The 14,915-nt window shown below is 46.8% G+C and overlaps 1 protein-coding gene across 2 annotated transcripts in view; it reads right to left on the bottom strand.

Annotated features, from left to right (window-relative positions):
* The window catches only part of PAN3 (poly(A) specific ribonuclease subunit PAN3), a 174,701-nt gene that overhangs the window by 103,419 nt on the left and 56,367 nt on the right, over window positions 1–14,915 (bottom strand). For both annotated transcript variants that reach the window (XM_063951726.1, XM_063951727.1), the window contains exon 2: window positions 9,353–9,474. In XM_063951726.1, coding sequence (XP_063807796.1) covers window positions 9,353–9,474 — 122 coding nt within the window. The remainder of the gene's footprint in view (window positions 1–9,352; window positions 9,475–14,915) is intronic.

Genomic DNA, 14,915 nt, shown 5'->3' with positions numbered 1-14,915 from the left:
ACTTACCGGCACCATATTTTAAATGCCCTCCGCCGGAGACTCTGTCACCCTCACCGCAGCCGCTCTCCGGACTTCACAGAAGAGGCGCGCGCGCTGCGCTCTCCTCCCCTTCCGTCCCTCATACAGGAGGATCAGCACCGGCAGCAGTAGAAGCCAGCAAGGGTTAGCTCTGTGTGGGGCACTGTATCGGACACTGCGGGGGGGCATTTTATCTGGCGCTGCGGGGGGGTCATTTTAAATGGCACTGCGGGGGATATTGTATCTGGCATTGTATCTGGCACTGCTGGGGGGCATTATTTGTGTATCTGGCACTGCTGGGGGGCATTATTTGAATATCTGGTACTGCTGAGGGGCATTATTTGAATATCTGGCACTGCTGAGGGGCATTATTTGAATATCTGGCACTGCTGAGGGGCATTATTTGAATATCTGGCACTGCTGAGGGGCATTATTTGAATATCTGGCACTGCTGAGGGGCATTATTTGAATATCTGGCACTGCTGAGGGGCATTATTTGAATATCTGGCACTGCTGAGGGGCATTATTTGAATATCTGGCACTGCTGAGGGGCATTATTTGTGTATCTGGCACTACGCAGGGGGCATTACTTGTAGTTATGAGGCCACACCCACTTTTGTGAGGCCACGCTCACTTTCACAGGAACACAGGCACATTGGGGGGAGCTCCTTCAGAGGTTTTATTTTCCGAAAGTAGCTCACACCCCAATTAAGGTTGGAGACCACTGTACTAAAAGCTTTCAGTTTGCAAACTGTTTCTTTTGCCATAGAATATCTGCTAGATTGTAACCACCTCTGGGTGCATTTATGAAGTGCTGGTGTCAACAGCATTGTCCCATTACATTTCAGGTTTAAACACATCAGGAAGCAATGGTGTGCTTAGATATAAAACTGGTATCCGAATTAACACAAGGGGGTTTTGCTTACTAAGGGGCATAACACAGACGGATCTAGTATGATATACCGGCAGACAGGATGCCGGCTGTCAGTATAGCGACAGCAGCATCCCGTCTGCCGGAATCCCAGCGAGTCCCCTCACGGACTCACTGCGCTCACCATAGGTTCTATTCCCACTCAGTTGGTGGCGTGGACCCACCAACCGTGTGGTAAAATGGGGAGGGTGTGTGGATTCTGGTCTTCTGTAAAATGCGAGCTGTCAGGATTCCAGCGTCGGTATCCTGAACGCCGGGATTCCGACAGCCGACATTTTAACTGCATCCCACACAAACATGTTTGATGATAAAATCACAAGTCACCTGTTTCACGTTTCTAATTTACACACACAAAATCTGGAAGGGTCAACAATCTATTTTTCTCGTACGTCCTAGAGGATGCTGGGGTCCACTTCATGACCATGGGGCATAGACGATTCCGCAGGAGCCATGGGCACTCTTAAGACTTTTCAATGGGTGTGAACTGGCTCCTCCCTCTATGCCCCTCCTCCAGACCTCAGTTTTAGAAATGTGCCCAAACAGACTGGATGCACTCTGAGGAGCTCTACAGAGTTTCTCTGAAAATACTTATGTTAGGTTTTTATTTTCAGGGAGAACTGCTGGCAAAAGTCTCCCTGCTTCGTGGGACTGAGGGGGCAGAAGTAGGAACCAATTTCCTGAAGAGTTTCATGGCTCTGCTTCTGGCTGACAGGACACCATTAGCTCCTGAAGGGAAATGAACGCTAGCCGTGCCTAGCTGCTCACTCCCCTCACAGAGCCAGAAGTCAGAAGAGTAGAAGAAGACAGATCTTCTATCAAGAAAAGTGACGGCTGAGGTACAGCGCGGCTGGCGGGAGCGCGGCGCGCCATTGCTGCCCACACACACAGGCACTGCAGGGCGCAGGGGGGGGGCGCCCTGGGCAGCAAAAACACCTCTATAAACTGGCAAAAAGGGGGCATAAGATGCCCAGGCACAGCCCTACCCCCGCTAGTATAAATATTACAAACAGTCTCTGAGGTAAAAATGCGCCATTGCGGGGGCGGAGCTTCTTCCTCAGGCAGCCAGCACACTGCTCAGCGCCATTTTCTCTCTCCTCAGGCTGCAGCGACAATGCTGGTCCTCCTACACTTTTGACTACAAGTATTCAGGGTGCAAAACGGGGGGGGGGGGGGGGGGGGGCACAAGCAAATTTGGTGCATTGCAAGTGTGTTATACTGTGTAAGAAGCGCTGCATGTCAGTGGGCATTCTGTGTTCAAAGGCATTAAGGCCCATACACGCTTGACGATAAAATGAACGACGTCGTTCATTTCAGTCCTCATCAACGACGTCGCTCATTATATCGTCAAGTGTGTATGCATCCGACGACCACCGATGCGCGGCCCCGTGGGACGTTAACGACCCTCGCTTATCTGTGGAGCATGTATGCTCAATTTCCACTATGGTCGTTACCGACCAGAGACGTCGTTGAATGTGTATGGTGTGAACGACGAAAGACCAACGACCAAGCCACTGTTCACCAGCCCTGTTCCCAGCTCATTATTTTAATAAACTGTTCAGCTTGGATGCTTCAACGATGAATGGTCTATGGTCTTTCGTCTTTGGTCGTTCGTCTTTGGTCGTTCGTCTTTGGTCGTTCGTCTTTGGTCGTTCGTCTTTGGTCGTTGGTACTGTGTATGCTCATGTCGTTTGCTCAGCTGTTCAAGGGAAGTCGTTAACGACGGTCGTTAACGACGTGTGCATCGTCAAGTGTGTATGGGCCTTTAGATACTGGCGCTGGGGTTGTGAACTGGCTGCTCCTAAACTGTGTCCCTCTGACAGATTTTATTGTGGGTCTGTCCCCTGTAAGTCCCAGTGTGTCTGTGTGTGTCTTGTACACGTGTGTAAGACATGTCAGAGGCGGGGAGTTTCTCCCAAGAGGAAACCATTTTAGGGACACAGAGTGTAATGTGGTGGCGCTGCCGGCACACAAAGAGCCTGCATGGGTGAAAGAAATACGTGATAGTATGCATCATATCAATAGGAGATTAGATAAGTCTGAATCTCATGCTGAGTGCTGGAGAAAATCTGTGGAAGATGTGCTTTTTCAGGGCTCTGTTCTTCCATCCGCAGGAGACCCCTCTGGGTCACATAAGAGACCATTTGCAAATATTGTGAATACTGATACTGACACAGACACTGATTCTTGTGTCGACGATAGTGACTCCAGAGAAATAGATCATAAATTGGCCAAAAATATACAATATATGATTGTGGCTATAAGGGAAGTACTGGAAGTCACGGAAGCCACTCCTGTACCTCAGGAGAAGGCTTATTTCTGTAAAGAAAAGAAATCCAAGGACACTTTCCCTCCTTCCCACGAGCTTAATACTCTCTTTGAAGGGATGTGGGTCAATCCCGAAAAGAAATTTCGTATTCCCAAGAGAATTCAGACAGCTTATCCTTTCCCGGAGGAGGACAGGAAAAAATGGGAGTCACCCCGTGTTAGACAGTGCACTGTCCAGGTTGACAAAGAAGGTAATTCTCCGTGCACCTGGCACGGCTTCACTAAAAAAGCCGGCAGACCAAAAGATGGAAACTACATTGAAATCCATTTATGTTGCCAATGGTACGCTGCTCAGACCCACAATTGCTTGCGCGTGGGTGAGTCGCGCTATTGAAAAATGGTCAGAAAGCGTGTCATCAGAAATTGACACGATTGATAAAGATGAGATACTCCTTAAGTTAGGGAATATCAAAGACGAAAGATATTGGACTCGAGTTCACAAGCGGCTACCATGGAAATATCGGCTCGGCATTCATTGTGGAATCGCCAGTGGAACGCAGATGCAGATTCCAAAAGAAATATGGGAGGCTCTCCCATATAAAGGTGAGGCCTTATTTGGCGATAGACTGGATGCATTAGTCTCGGCGGCTACCGCAGGTAAGTCGACATTTTTGCCTTTTGATCCTGCACCGGCAAAAAAGATAATCACCCGCACATGGAGTCCTTTCGGCCCAATAAATATAAAAAAGCGAGAGGTTCCCCCTTCTTTGCAGGTAGGGGAAGGGGAAAGGGAAAGAAGTCCACAGCTACTTCAGGTTCCCAGGAGCAGAAGTCTACCCATACTTCTGCCAAATCTTCAGCATGACGTTGGGGCTCCTTTGCGGGAGGCCGCTCGGGTGGGGGCACGTCTCAAACTGTTCAGCCAAGGTTGGATTCTGTCTGGCCTGGATCCCTGGGTGTTACAAATAGTGTCCCAGGGATACAAGCTGGAGTTTCAAGACGTTCCCCCATCCCGATTTTTCAAATCGGCCATGCCAGCTTCTCTTCCAAAAAGGGAAATAGTAACAGCGGCAATCCAAAAATTATGTCAGGATCAGGTCATAGTCCTGGTACCTTTGTCACAACAAGGGGAGGGGTTTTATTCAAGCCTTTTTGTAGTTCCGAAGCAGGACGGTTCGGTCAGACCGATCCTAAAACCTAAAAAATCTGAATCTCTACTTGAAACGATTCAAGTTCAAAATGGAATCACTGAGGGCAGTGATTTCCAGTCTGGAGGAGGGGGACTACATGGTGTCGGTAGACATAAAGGATGCTTACCTGCATGTTTCCATTTATCCTCCTCACCAGGCTTATCTGAGATTCGCGGTTCAGGATTGCCATTACCAATTCCAGACGTTACCTTTCGGTCTCTCCACGGCGCCGAGAGTATTAACCAAGGTGATGGCGGAGATGATGATTCTGCTGCGTCAAAAAAAAGTCAATATAATTCCTTATCTAGATGATCTCGTGATAAAGGCAAGATCCAGGGAGCAGTTGTTTAAAAACATCACACTCTCCCTGTCAATACTCCAACAACACGGTTGGATAATAAATTATCCAAAGTCACAGTTGGAACCGACGACAAGATTGTCTTTTCTCGGGATGATTCTGGACACAGAAGTTAAGAGAGTATTTCTTCCGCTGGAAAAGGCTCTGGAAATACAGAAAATGGTATAACAAATATTGAAACCATCAAGTGTGTCGATCAATCAGTGCATTCGGTTGTTGGGGAAGATGGTGGTGGACTATGAGGCCATACAGTTTGGCAGGTTCTATGCCAGAATATTCCAGTAGGACCTGTTGGACAAGTGGTCGGGATTCCACCTACACATGCACCGGAAGATAATCCGGTCGTCAAAAGCCAGGATTTCGCTCCTGTGGTGGCTACACAGCTCGCACCTACTAGAAGGACGCAGGTTCGGGATTCAGGACTGGGTCCTGGTAACCACGGATGCAAGTCTCCGAGGCTGGGGAGCTGTCACTCAGGGAGAAAGCTTCCAAGGAAAATGGTCAAGTCAGGAAGCCTGCCTTCACATAAACATGCTGGAATTGAGAGCCATTTACAACGGCCTTCAACAAGCGGATCCAACCGTGTTCCCTGAGCAGGTGGGTCGAGAGAAGAAATGACTAACAGCTTCTCCCTGGACGATGCCTTTATCAGCAGATCGTCCAGATATGGAATTATGTTCACTCCCTGTCTGCGGAGGAAAACCATCATTTCCACCATCACCTTGGTGAATACCCTCTGTGCTGTGGAGAGACCGAATGGCAGGGCCTGGAACTGACAGTCCAACAGTGCGAATCGGATATAAGCTTGATGTGGCAGCCAAATCGGAATGTGGAGGTACGCATTCTTGATATCCAGGGATACCAGGAATTCCTCCTCCTCCAAACCCGATATCTCCGCCCTTGGAGACTCCATTTTGAACTTGAACTCCCTCAGAAAGGGGTTTAGTGATTTTAAGTTCAGAATGGGCCTGACCGAACCATTCGGTTTCGGTACCACGAAAAGGGTCAATTAGTAACCTGTGTTTTGCATCTGTGGAGGAACCGGTACAATAACCTGTGCCTCCACCAACTTCTGAATGGCTTCCTGTAGGATAGCCCTGTCTGCCGGCAAAGCTGGCAAGCCTGATTTGGAGAACCGCTGCGGAGGGAGATCTTAAAATTCCAACCGGTACCCCTGGGACACAATATCTTGTACCCAGGGATCCAGGCCGGACGACACCCAGATGTGACGGAAATGTCTGAGCCTCGCCCCCACCGGCCCTACCTCCAGGCCGCGCAGTTCACCGTCATGCTGAGGACTTTGGGGTACCTGAAGCAGATTTCGGTTCCTGGGAACCCGCAGCAGCAGGTTTCTTGGATTTTGGTCGCCCTCCTCTAAAGAAGGTGTTGGACGGTTTGGCCTTTCTTGCTTTAGTAATCCGAAAGAACTGTGAAGCAACTGAAGAAAAAGGTTTCTTTGCAGCAGGTGCAGCTGAGGGAAGAAAAGGTGACTTACCCGCTGTAGCCGTTGAAATCCACGCATCCAACGCTTCCCCAGAGAGAGCCAGGTCAGGTGCAGGGTAGGGTCTCCACACCTTTCCTGGATTCCGCGTTGGCAGGCCACTGGCGCAGCCACAGTCCCCTGCGAGCGGAGACAGACATGGAAGAAATTCCTGCAGCCCTTGAACCAAGGTCCTTCATGGATACCACCATAAATCCTGCAGAATCATGAATGTTACGTAAAAACAAATCAACGTCACTTTTATCTAAATCCTCTAGTAAAGTGCCTGACCACTTTGCTATAGCTTTGGAAATCCATGCACAGGCAATAGTCGGACGTAGTATCGCCCCTGACGCCGTGTATATGGATTTGAGCGTAGCATCAACTTTGCGATCAGCCGGCTCCTTTAAGGCGGTAGATCCTGGAACCGGCAAAACCACCTTTTTTGAGAGTCTGGATACAGATGCATCCACTACGGGTGGGTTTTCCCATTTTTTCCTATCCTCCTCAGGAAAAGGAAAATCAACCAGAACCCTTTTAGGGATCTGGAATTTTTTCTCCGGGTTTTCCCACACTTTTTCAAAGATTGCATTCAATTCTTTGGACGCAGGGAAGGTTAGCAAGGCTTTCTTACTGTCTGCGAAGTAAGCCTCCTCACCCTGCTCAGGTGTTGTATCAGCAATATTCAACACATCCCTAATAGCCTCTATCATCAACTGCACCCCTTTAGCAAGCGATGCGGTCCCCCTGAGCACATCCCCATCACCGTCTGCCGTATCAGAATCGGTATCCGTGTCATCATGCATAATCTGGGCAAGAGCACGTTTATAGGACCCAACAGAGGGAGGCCCTGAGGTAACAGAACCGGACCATACTGCCATAGAGTACTGTAAAATCTGAGTTGCAGATTCATTCTTTGCAACCCTTGTAGAGATCTCAGCCATCATAGATTTGAAATAGGAAAACCATTCAGGCTCCCTTGCTGGTATCTGTGTTAAAACAGTGCAGCCCTGATTACCTGGATTGAGATCATCCCGAGAGGACAAATCCTCTGCAGCATATGACACAGAGACCCTAGACATAGCTAAAATGAGACCCCAAACACACACAGGGGAGGTTAGACAGAGTTTCACCCCCAAGAATGGCAAGAGAGACACAGAGATTGGAGCCAATCCACACACAGCGCTTTCAAGTTATAGGGAGACCCCTACCAGCGCTGACTGTGTACCTTAATAGGTTACACAGCCTGTATACAGCCTCCCCCCCCCCCCCCCCCCCCCACCCCCTTCTACAACCCCCTGGTACCGTTAGAGATAGCTCGAGTTGACATTAAGTGACTTGCTTTCACTGACAGCGCTTCTGCAGGCAGGAAAATGGTGCTGAACGCTGCTGGGTCCTCTCTGAGGAGAAGCTCCGCCCCCATAATGGCGCTGTCTTCCCACTCTTCTGAAGTTTATACTGGCCTGAGGAATTGTGCTGGCAGCGATCCTGGGACCCTGACAGGCTTGGAGGTCAGTGTAGGGTTTAGGTGCTGACTCAGGGCGCCCCTCACAGCGCCGCACAATTTACCACTGAGCCCCGGAGCGCAGTTAGTACTCCCCCCCCCCCCCCCATAGTCCCACGAAGCAGGGAGGCTGTTGCCAGCATCCTCCCTGTAATATAATAAACGCTAAAAATAAACTTTACTAGAGAAACTCTGGAGAGCTCCCCTAGCTGTGACCGGCTCCTCCAGGCACATTTTCTAAACAGAGTCTGGTAGGAGGAGCATAGAGGGAGGAGCCAGCACACAGTCTCAAACTCTTAAAGCGCCAGTGGCTCCTAGTGGATCCCATTGTACTAATGTGAACCCCAGCATCCTCTAGGTCGTAAGAGAAAGAACTGAATAGACCCCTAGTAATTTGGTCAGCGTGCTTCTACTTTTGTTCCGCCCAAACATTTCCATTACTACACACCAACCACAACACAGAGCAGAATGAACTGCCATCACAAAACTAAAATATACTGTAAATCAGGGGCGTTACTGGGGTCAGTGATAGCCGATGCGCTAACCCCCCCCCCCCCCCCTCTACAACCGAAAAGGAGGCGTGGCCTTGTGAGCCAACCAGTTTCATCACTTTACAGAGGTGTGCCCAGCTTTCCTGGAGATGCTGGGCTGTCCCTGGAGACTCATCTGGCTGCACTGCCGGCTCCCTTCACTGAGAAGTCATCAGCATTTTTGGAGGGCGGCACCTGCTAGAAATTCCATAAAATGCTAAATGACAAATACAGTGCGGAATGCTATTATTCAATGGAAGATCTAAGCAAACAAATAACTGCAAGATAAGGTCACCAGAACTTAGCACCTCTGCAAAACTTGACACAATCAACATTTTGCTGCATTTTCGCTCATTTCTATCATGATACATACATACAGTCAGTGTCTCTCCCTCTTGATAACCATCATATTGTACCAAGCTACATTACATTTAACTACAGGCATAGGATCTGCATGACATGACATGTCATATACTTATCAATCATTTGGCAACTATGCATAATATACACAATGGAGCAGATTCAATTCAAAGTGATGTGCAGCTGGGCATCACACACATATCGGCCATTTACTGTAGTGCCAACATCACAGGTATTCCCTCTACGGGGTGAAAGGGAAACCTTGCAATGCTTGCTGGTGCATTGTACTGCTCCGGAATGGCACATTACATCTTTCACGCAGAACTGGACTGAACATGCAATAATTACTTTATTTCAAATGATATGCTAATCTTTTTCCAACACTGTCCCCTAGCATTTCCTCACCCTACTAAATAATTAAGTAATGCTCTGCACTGTGATTATAGGAAGAGACACAGGGAATAGGCCAGTATTACAAAGCACAAGTGTTATTTCATCATTTACATTATGGCTTTAGGACTTTTCTGGATTTCATTTAAGAAAATAAAAATAGAAGTGAAAAATCAGGCAGGATTAGGAGGAGAAGGAAACACCAAAAATAGCTCCAAAACCATTCCACCAATGTTATTGCCAGTCAACAGAATGTAATTAAAAAAAAAAAAACAATGTAACTTATAAAACCCCTAGTCCTACTAATTTCACACTTCGCGTATTACCTGCATCCGAGGATAGTTTGCTTCTGCAGGGCTTCCAAACCCATTCATTCCAATAAAACTGGTGCTGAAGTAGGAATCAGTCAGGCTGGTATCGGATAAAGCGCCTCCATCTATTCCAGGAACTGGAGAAGAAAAAAAAATAAACAATTAGGGGAGCTTGTCCACTTTTCAATAAGTAAATCCCATCTGAAAATAATGAAACCCATTTCACCGTGTTACCATATTGCGCCTGTCAGCTTCTATGATAATCTTTGGGGGCGATTCAATTGTTTAATGGGAGCCCATAGTAACATATCCCCCATCACTTTAGATGGGGTGTTTGCAATTGTATAAGCAGTAAGCACCCACTGCTTTATTTCACCCAGAAGTACCAGGTTTAGACTCGCAAAACATAACTAAAATTACAGGGCGCAACGTGAGTAGTGATGTTTGGGGCCCAAATGGGGCAATTTTATCATATTTCTGCTCGCCACCTCAGGAGTGTGTGTGGGTGGAGGGGGCGATGATAACAAGTGAATGCCCCTTTTGACTCCTATGGTAAATATATTATATTGATTTTTGGTTGTTACTGAATATGACCATGGTGACCCCTACCTGTCCATGTAGTCATGATGTAGCTTCGAGCAAGCAGAGGAGGCCTACACAGAATGGCTTCTGGAGTTATCCCATGCTGGGCTTTTAATTTTTGAAAATCCAAAATAACCTTTCATCTAACAGTGTGCAAAGAATAGTTGGACAATGATCACCGACTGCTTGTGATTGCACCTGGCTGGATAAGGGAAAGGAGGAAGCATCCAGCACCGTAGGTGGTGAAAGATGCCAGGTGAGGTCTAGATCCCCAACAAGGCAAACTTCTTTACATAATGGTTACAGAACAATTTCAGGCAACTCTGCTTATTTTAAAAACCCTAAATGTAAGGTTGAGTATCCCTTATCCAAAATGCTTGGGACCAGAGGAATTTTGGATATCGGATTTTTCCGTATTTTGGAATAATTGCATACCATAATGAGAGATTATGGTGATGGGACCTAAATCTAAGCACAGAATGCATTTATGTTACATATACACCTTATACACACAGCCTGAAGGTCATTTTAGCCAATATTTTTTATAACTTTGTGCATTAAACAAAGTGTGTCTACATTCACACAATTCATTTATGTTTCATATACACCTTATACACACAGCCTGAAGGTCATTTAATACAATATTTTTAATAACTGTGTATTAAACAAAGTTTGTGTACATTGAGCCATCAAAAAACAAAGGTTTCACTATTTCACACTCACTCAAAAAAGTCCGTATTTCGGAATATTCCGTATTTCGGAATATTTGGATATGGGATACTCAACCTGTATATGCCCAATTCGGGATAAAATCTTAGAACTACACATTGGGGTATATGCAATTGCGGTCGAATTCCCGAAATTGTCGAATTTCGGGTCATTTTCGACCCAAAAAAAAAATCGCCTATGCAATTCAGTGCTTTCCGACCAAGGGCCCTCATTCCGAGTTGTTCGCTCGGTATTTTTCATCGCATCGCAGTGAAAATCCGCTTAGTACGCATGCGCAATGTTCGCACTGCGACTGCGCCAAGTAACTTTACTATGAAGAAAGTAATTTTACTCACGGCTTTTTCTTCGCTCCGGCGATCGTAATGTGATTGACAGGAAATGGGTGTTACTGGGCGGAAACACGGCGTTTCAGGGGCGTGTGGCTGAAAACGCTACCGTTTCCGGAAAAAACGCAGGAGTGGCCGGGGAAACGGTGGGAGTGCCTGGGCGAACGCTGGGTGTGTTTGTGACGTCAACCAGGAACGACAAGCACTGAACTGATCGCACAGGCAGAGTAAGTCTGGAGCTACTCTGAAACTGCTAAGTAGTTAGTAATCGCAATATTGCGAATACATCGGTCGCAATTTTAAGAAGCTAAGATTCACTCCCAGTAGGCGGCGGCTTAGCGTGTGTAACTCTGCTAAATTCGCCTTGCGACCGATCAACTCGGAATGAGGGCCAAAAAACGGACTTTCAAAATTCGACTTTTTGAAATTCGAATTTTTGCAAATTCGACTTTTCTGCAATGATACAAGTGCTGCAATTCGACCAAAGCATATTCAATTCAAGTTTGGAAATTCGACAGCAGTGCTTTTAGACAGCAAATTCGTCATTTTCAATCCGCCACACTTTGGAGGGTGAAAACAAATAAAAAAATTTTAAACATGTTTTTTTTTGTGTTTTTTTTGGGGGGAATAGCAGATCTATTTATATTAGAAGGGATTAGGTACTTTTTTTTTTTTTTTTTTGGAGGCACAAATATTATTTATATATTTTTTAAAATATTATTTTTTTTTTTTTTTTTTTTTTTATGCTGGAACGGTGAAATCATAAAAAAAAATGGCGTGGGGTCCCCCCTCCAAAGCATAACCAGCCTCGGGCTCTTCGAGCTGGTCCTGGTTCTAAGAATGCGGGGGAAAAATTGACAGGGGATCCCCCGTATTTTTAAAACCAGCACCGGGCTCTGCGCCTGGTGCTGGTGCCAAAAATACGGGGGACAAAAAGAGTAGGGGTCCCCCGTATTTTTAACACCAGCATCGGGCTCCACTAGCTGGACAGATAATGCCACAGCCGGGGGTCACTTTTATGCCGTGCCCTGCGGCCGTGGCATTAAATATCCAACTAGTCACCCCTGGCCGGGGTACCCTGGGGGAGTGGGGACCCCTTCAATCAAGGGGTCCCCCCCCCCAGCCACCCAAGGGCCAGGGGTGAAGCCCGAGGCTGTCCCCCCCCATCCAATGGGCTGCGGATGGGGGGGCTGATAGCCTTTTGTGATAATAAAAAGATATTGTTTTTTCCAGTAGTACTACAAGTCCCAGCAAGCCTCCCCCGCAAGCTGGTACTTGGAGAACCACAAGTACCAGCATGCGGGAGAAAAACGGGCCCGCTGGTACCTGTAGTACTACTGGGGAAAAAATACCCAAATAAAAACAGGACACACACACCGTCGACAGTAAAACTTTATTTCATACGTCGACACACACATACTTACCTATGTTCACACGCCGACATCGGTCCTCTTCTCCATGTAGAATCCACGGATACCTGAAAAGAAAAGATCAATATACTCACCTCAGCCATGGTCCAGAGATAAATCCACGTACTTGGCAAAAAAGCAAACCGAACACCCGCTCCATGCCGGACTGAAAGGGGTCCCATGCTGACACATGGGACACCTTTCCACGAATGAGACCTGTCAGTGACAGCTGTCACAGAAAGGTCTCTAAGCCAATCAGGAAGCGCAACTTCGTTGCGCTCACCTGATTGGCTGTGCGCTGTCTGTACTGTGACAGCACATCGCAAAGCCGCTCCATTACTTTCAATGGTGGGAACTTAGCGGCTAGCGGTAAGGTCACCCGCCGGTCAGCGGCTGACCGGCGGGTGACCCCACCGCTACCCGCAAAGTTCCCACCATTGAAAGTAATGGAGCGGCTTTGCGATGTGCTGTCACAGTACAGACAGCGCACAGCCAATCAGGTGAGCGCCACGGAAGTAGCGCTTCCTGATTGGCTGAAGGGACTTCAGTGACAGGAGTCACGTGATGTCCCGGCATTCGGGAGAAAGGGGTCTGATGTGAAAGCATTGGACCCCTTTCTAGTCCGGTATGGAGCGGGTATTTGCGTTTTCTTTTTTTTTTTACAAGTACGTGGATTTATCTCTCTGGACGTGGATTTATCTCTGGACGCTGGAAGGTGAGTATCATTTTTTCACAGGTACCCTCGGATCGTCGGAGACCGTGGCAGTCGGCGTGTCAACATAGGTAAGTATGTGTGTGTCGGTAGTGTGTAATAAAGTTTTACTGTCACGGTGTGTGTGTCCTGTTTTATTTGGGGTATTTTTTTCCCAGTAGTACTACAGGTACCAGCGGGCCCGTTTTTCTCCCGCATGCTGGTACTTGTGGTTCTCCAAGTACCAGCTTGCGGGGGAGGCTTGCTGGGACTTGTAGTACTACTGGAAAAAAACAATATCTTTTTATTATCACAAAAGGCTATCAGCCCCCCCATCCGCAGCCCATTGGATGGGGGGGGACAGCCTCGGGCTTCACCCCTGGCCCTTGGGTGGCTGGGGGGGGGACCCCTTGATTGAAGGGGTCCCCACTCCCCCAGGGTACCCCGGCCAGGGGTGACTAGTTGGATATTTAATGCCACGGCCGCAGGGCACGGCATAAAAGTGACCCCCGGCTGTGGCATTATCTGTCCAGTTAGTGGAGCCCGATGCTGGTGTTAAAAATACGGGGGACCCCTACTCTTTTTGTCCCCCGTATTTTTGGCACCAGCACCAGGCGCAGAGCCCGGTGCTGGTTTTAAAAATACGGGGGATCCCTGGCCAATTTTTCCCCGGATTTTTAGAACCAGGACCAGCTCGATGAGCCCGAGGCTGGTTATGCTTTGGAGGGGGGACCCCACGCCATTTTTTTTTCCGGGTTTCTCCCGTTTTTTACCGTTTTTTAAAATCGCTGCAAAATCCGCCAAATCGGCCGATTTTCGCCCGCGACTCTGGCTAATCCGTTTTTCATTGAATATGGTGAATTCCGGAAGCCACCTTCCGGAATTCACCTGGCGAATTTAGTCGAATTAAAAAACGGCGAAAAATTGCCGCGATTCGCCGTGAATTGCATATACCCAATTGTTACCAAATATATATATTTGTTTTTACTGGAATATTATCCTTACAAATTTCTTATGCTCAATCTCTCTTAAGTACAGGGAGATGGCTCCACTGCGCGGCCTGCTTAATAAGTGTTAATTATGTGAAAGAGATACTGACTGACAAGTTATTTTGTGGTGAGAACTGTAATCTTTTGCATTTATTAAAGAGTTGGAGCTGCCGCTAAAACACAGAATAATAATAATAATAATCATTATATGTTTCCTTTAGATAGTGCGTACAAGACAGCCCAAGGTCAAACATATTGAAACATTAGGGAACTTTAAACAAATGTTGCATGATTAAATGACTAATCGCATACAAAAAACAGTGTGACACTGACTATACATGATTGCATGACATTAGTAATGCAGTTATTGTGACAATACTCACACTAGAACAATGCAATAATATTGCAATTAGTTTATAATTATTCATTTTTTTGCAGGGAAGATTGCGATGCCATTACCAATTTAGTGTACAATGCTCTTACTCACATGTAAAAGACAGCCATGTGCAATTACAGTCTATTAATACGAGCTCCAAGTCATCTAAGTGCAATTTGTGTTTCAGTAGCGCCTTTCTGATGTAACATCTGCTCCAAAATGAAAGTCGCTGGTGTCATACACAAACATAAGAATTAATAAGTCAAAACATATGGCATGAAAACCCAACATTACTTTGCATGCTTATTAGCAAACACTAATTTCTTCCCTTTGGATATCAGGCGCTTCACAGAAGAAAAACAATATTTGCACAATTAAATGTACAACAAAAATATTCAGAATAATAAATGTCATAAATTGCGATCATCTCAGTCAGATTACTTTTTTGAAGTGATCAAGGTTATCAAAAACGTGGC

Source organism: Pseudophryne corroboree, chromosome 2, assembly GCF_028390025.1.
Source record: "Pseudophryne corroboree isolate aPseCor3 chromosome 2, aPseCor3.hap2, whole genome shotgun sequence".
NCBI lineage: Eukaryota > Metazoa > Chordata > Amphibia > Anura > Myobatrachidae > Pseudophryne > Pseudophryne corroboree.
Note: the sequence above shows the minus strand (reverse complement) of the source record. Positions and strands in the feature narration are given on the sequence as shown.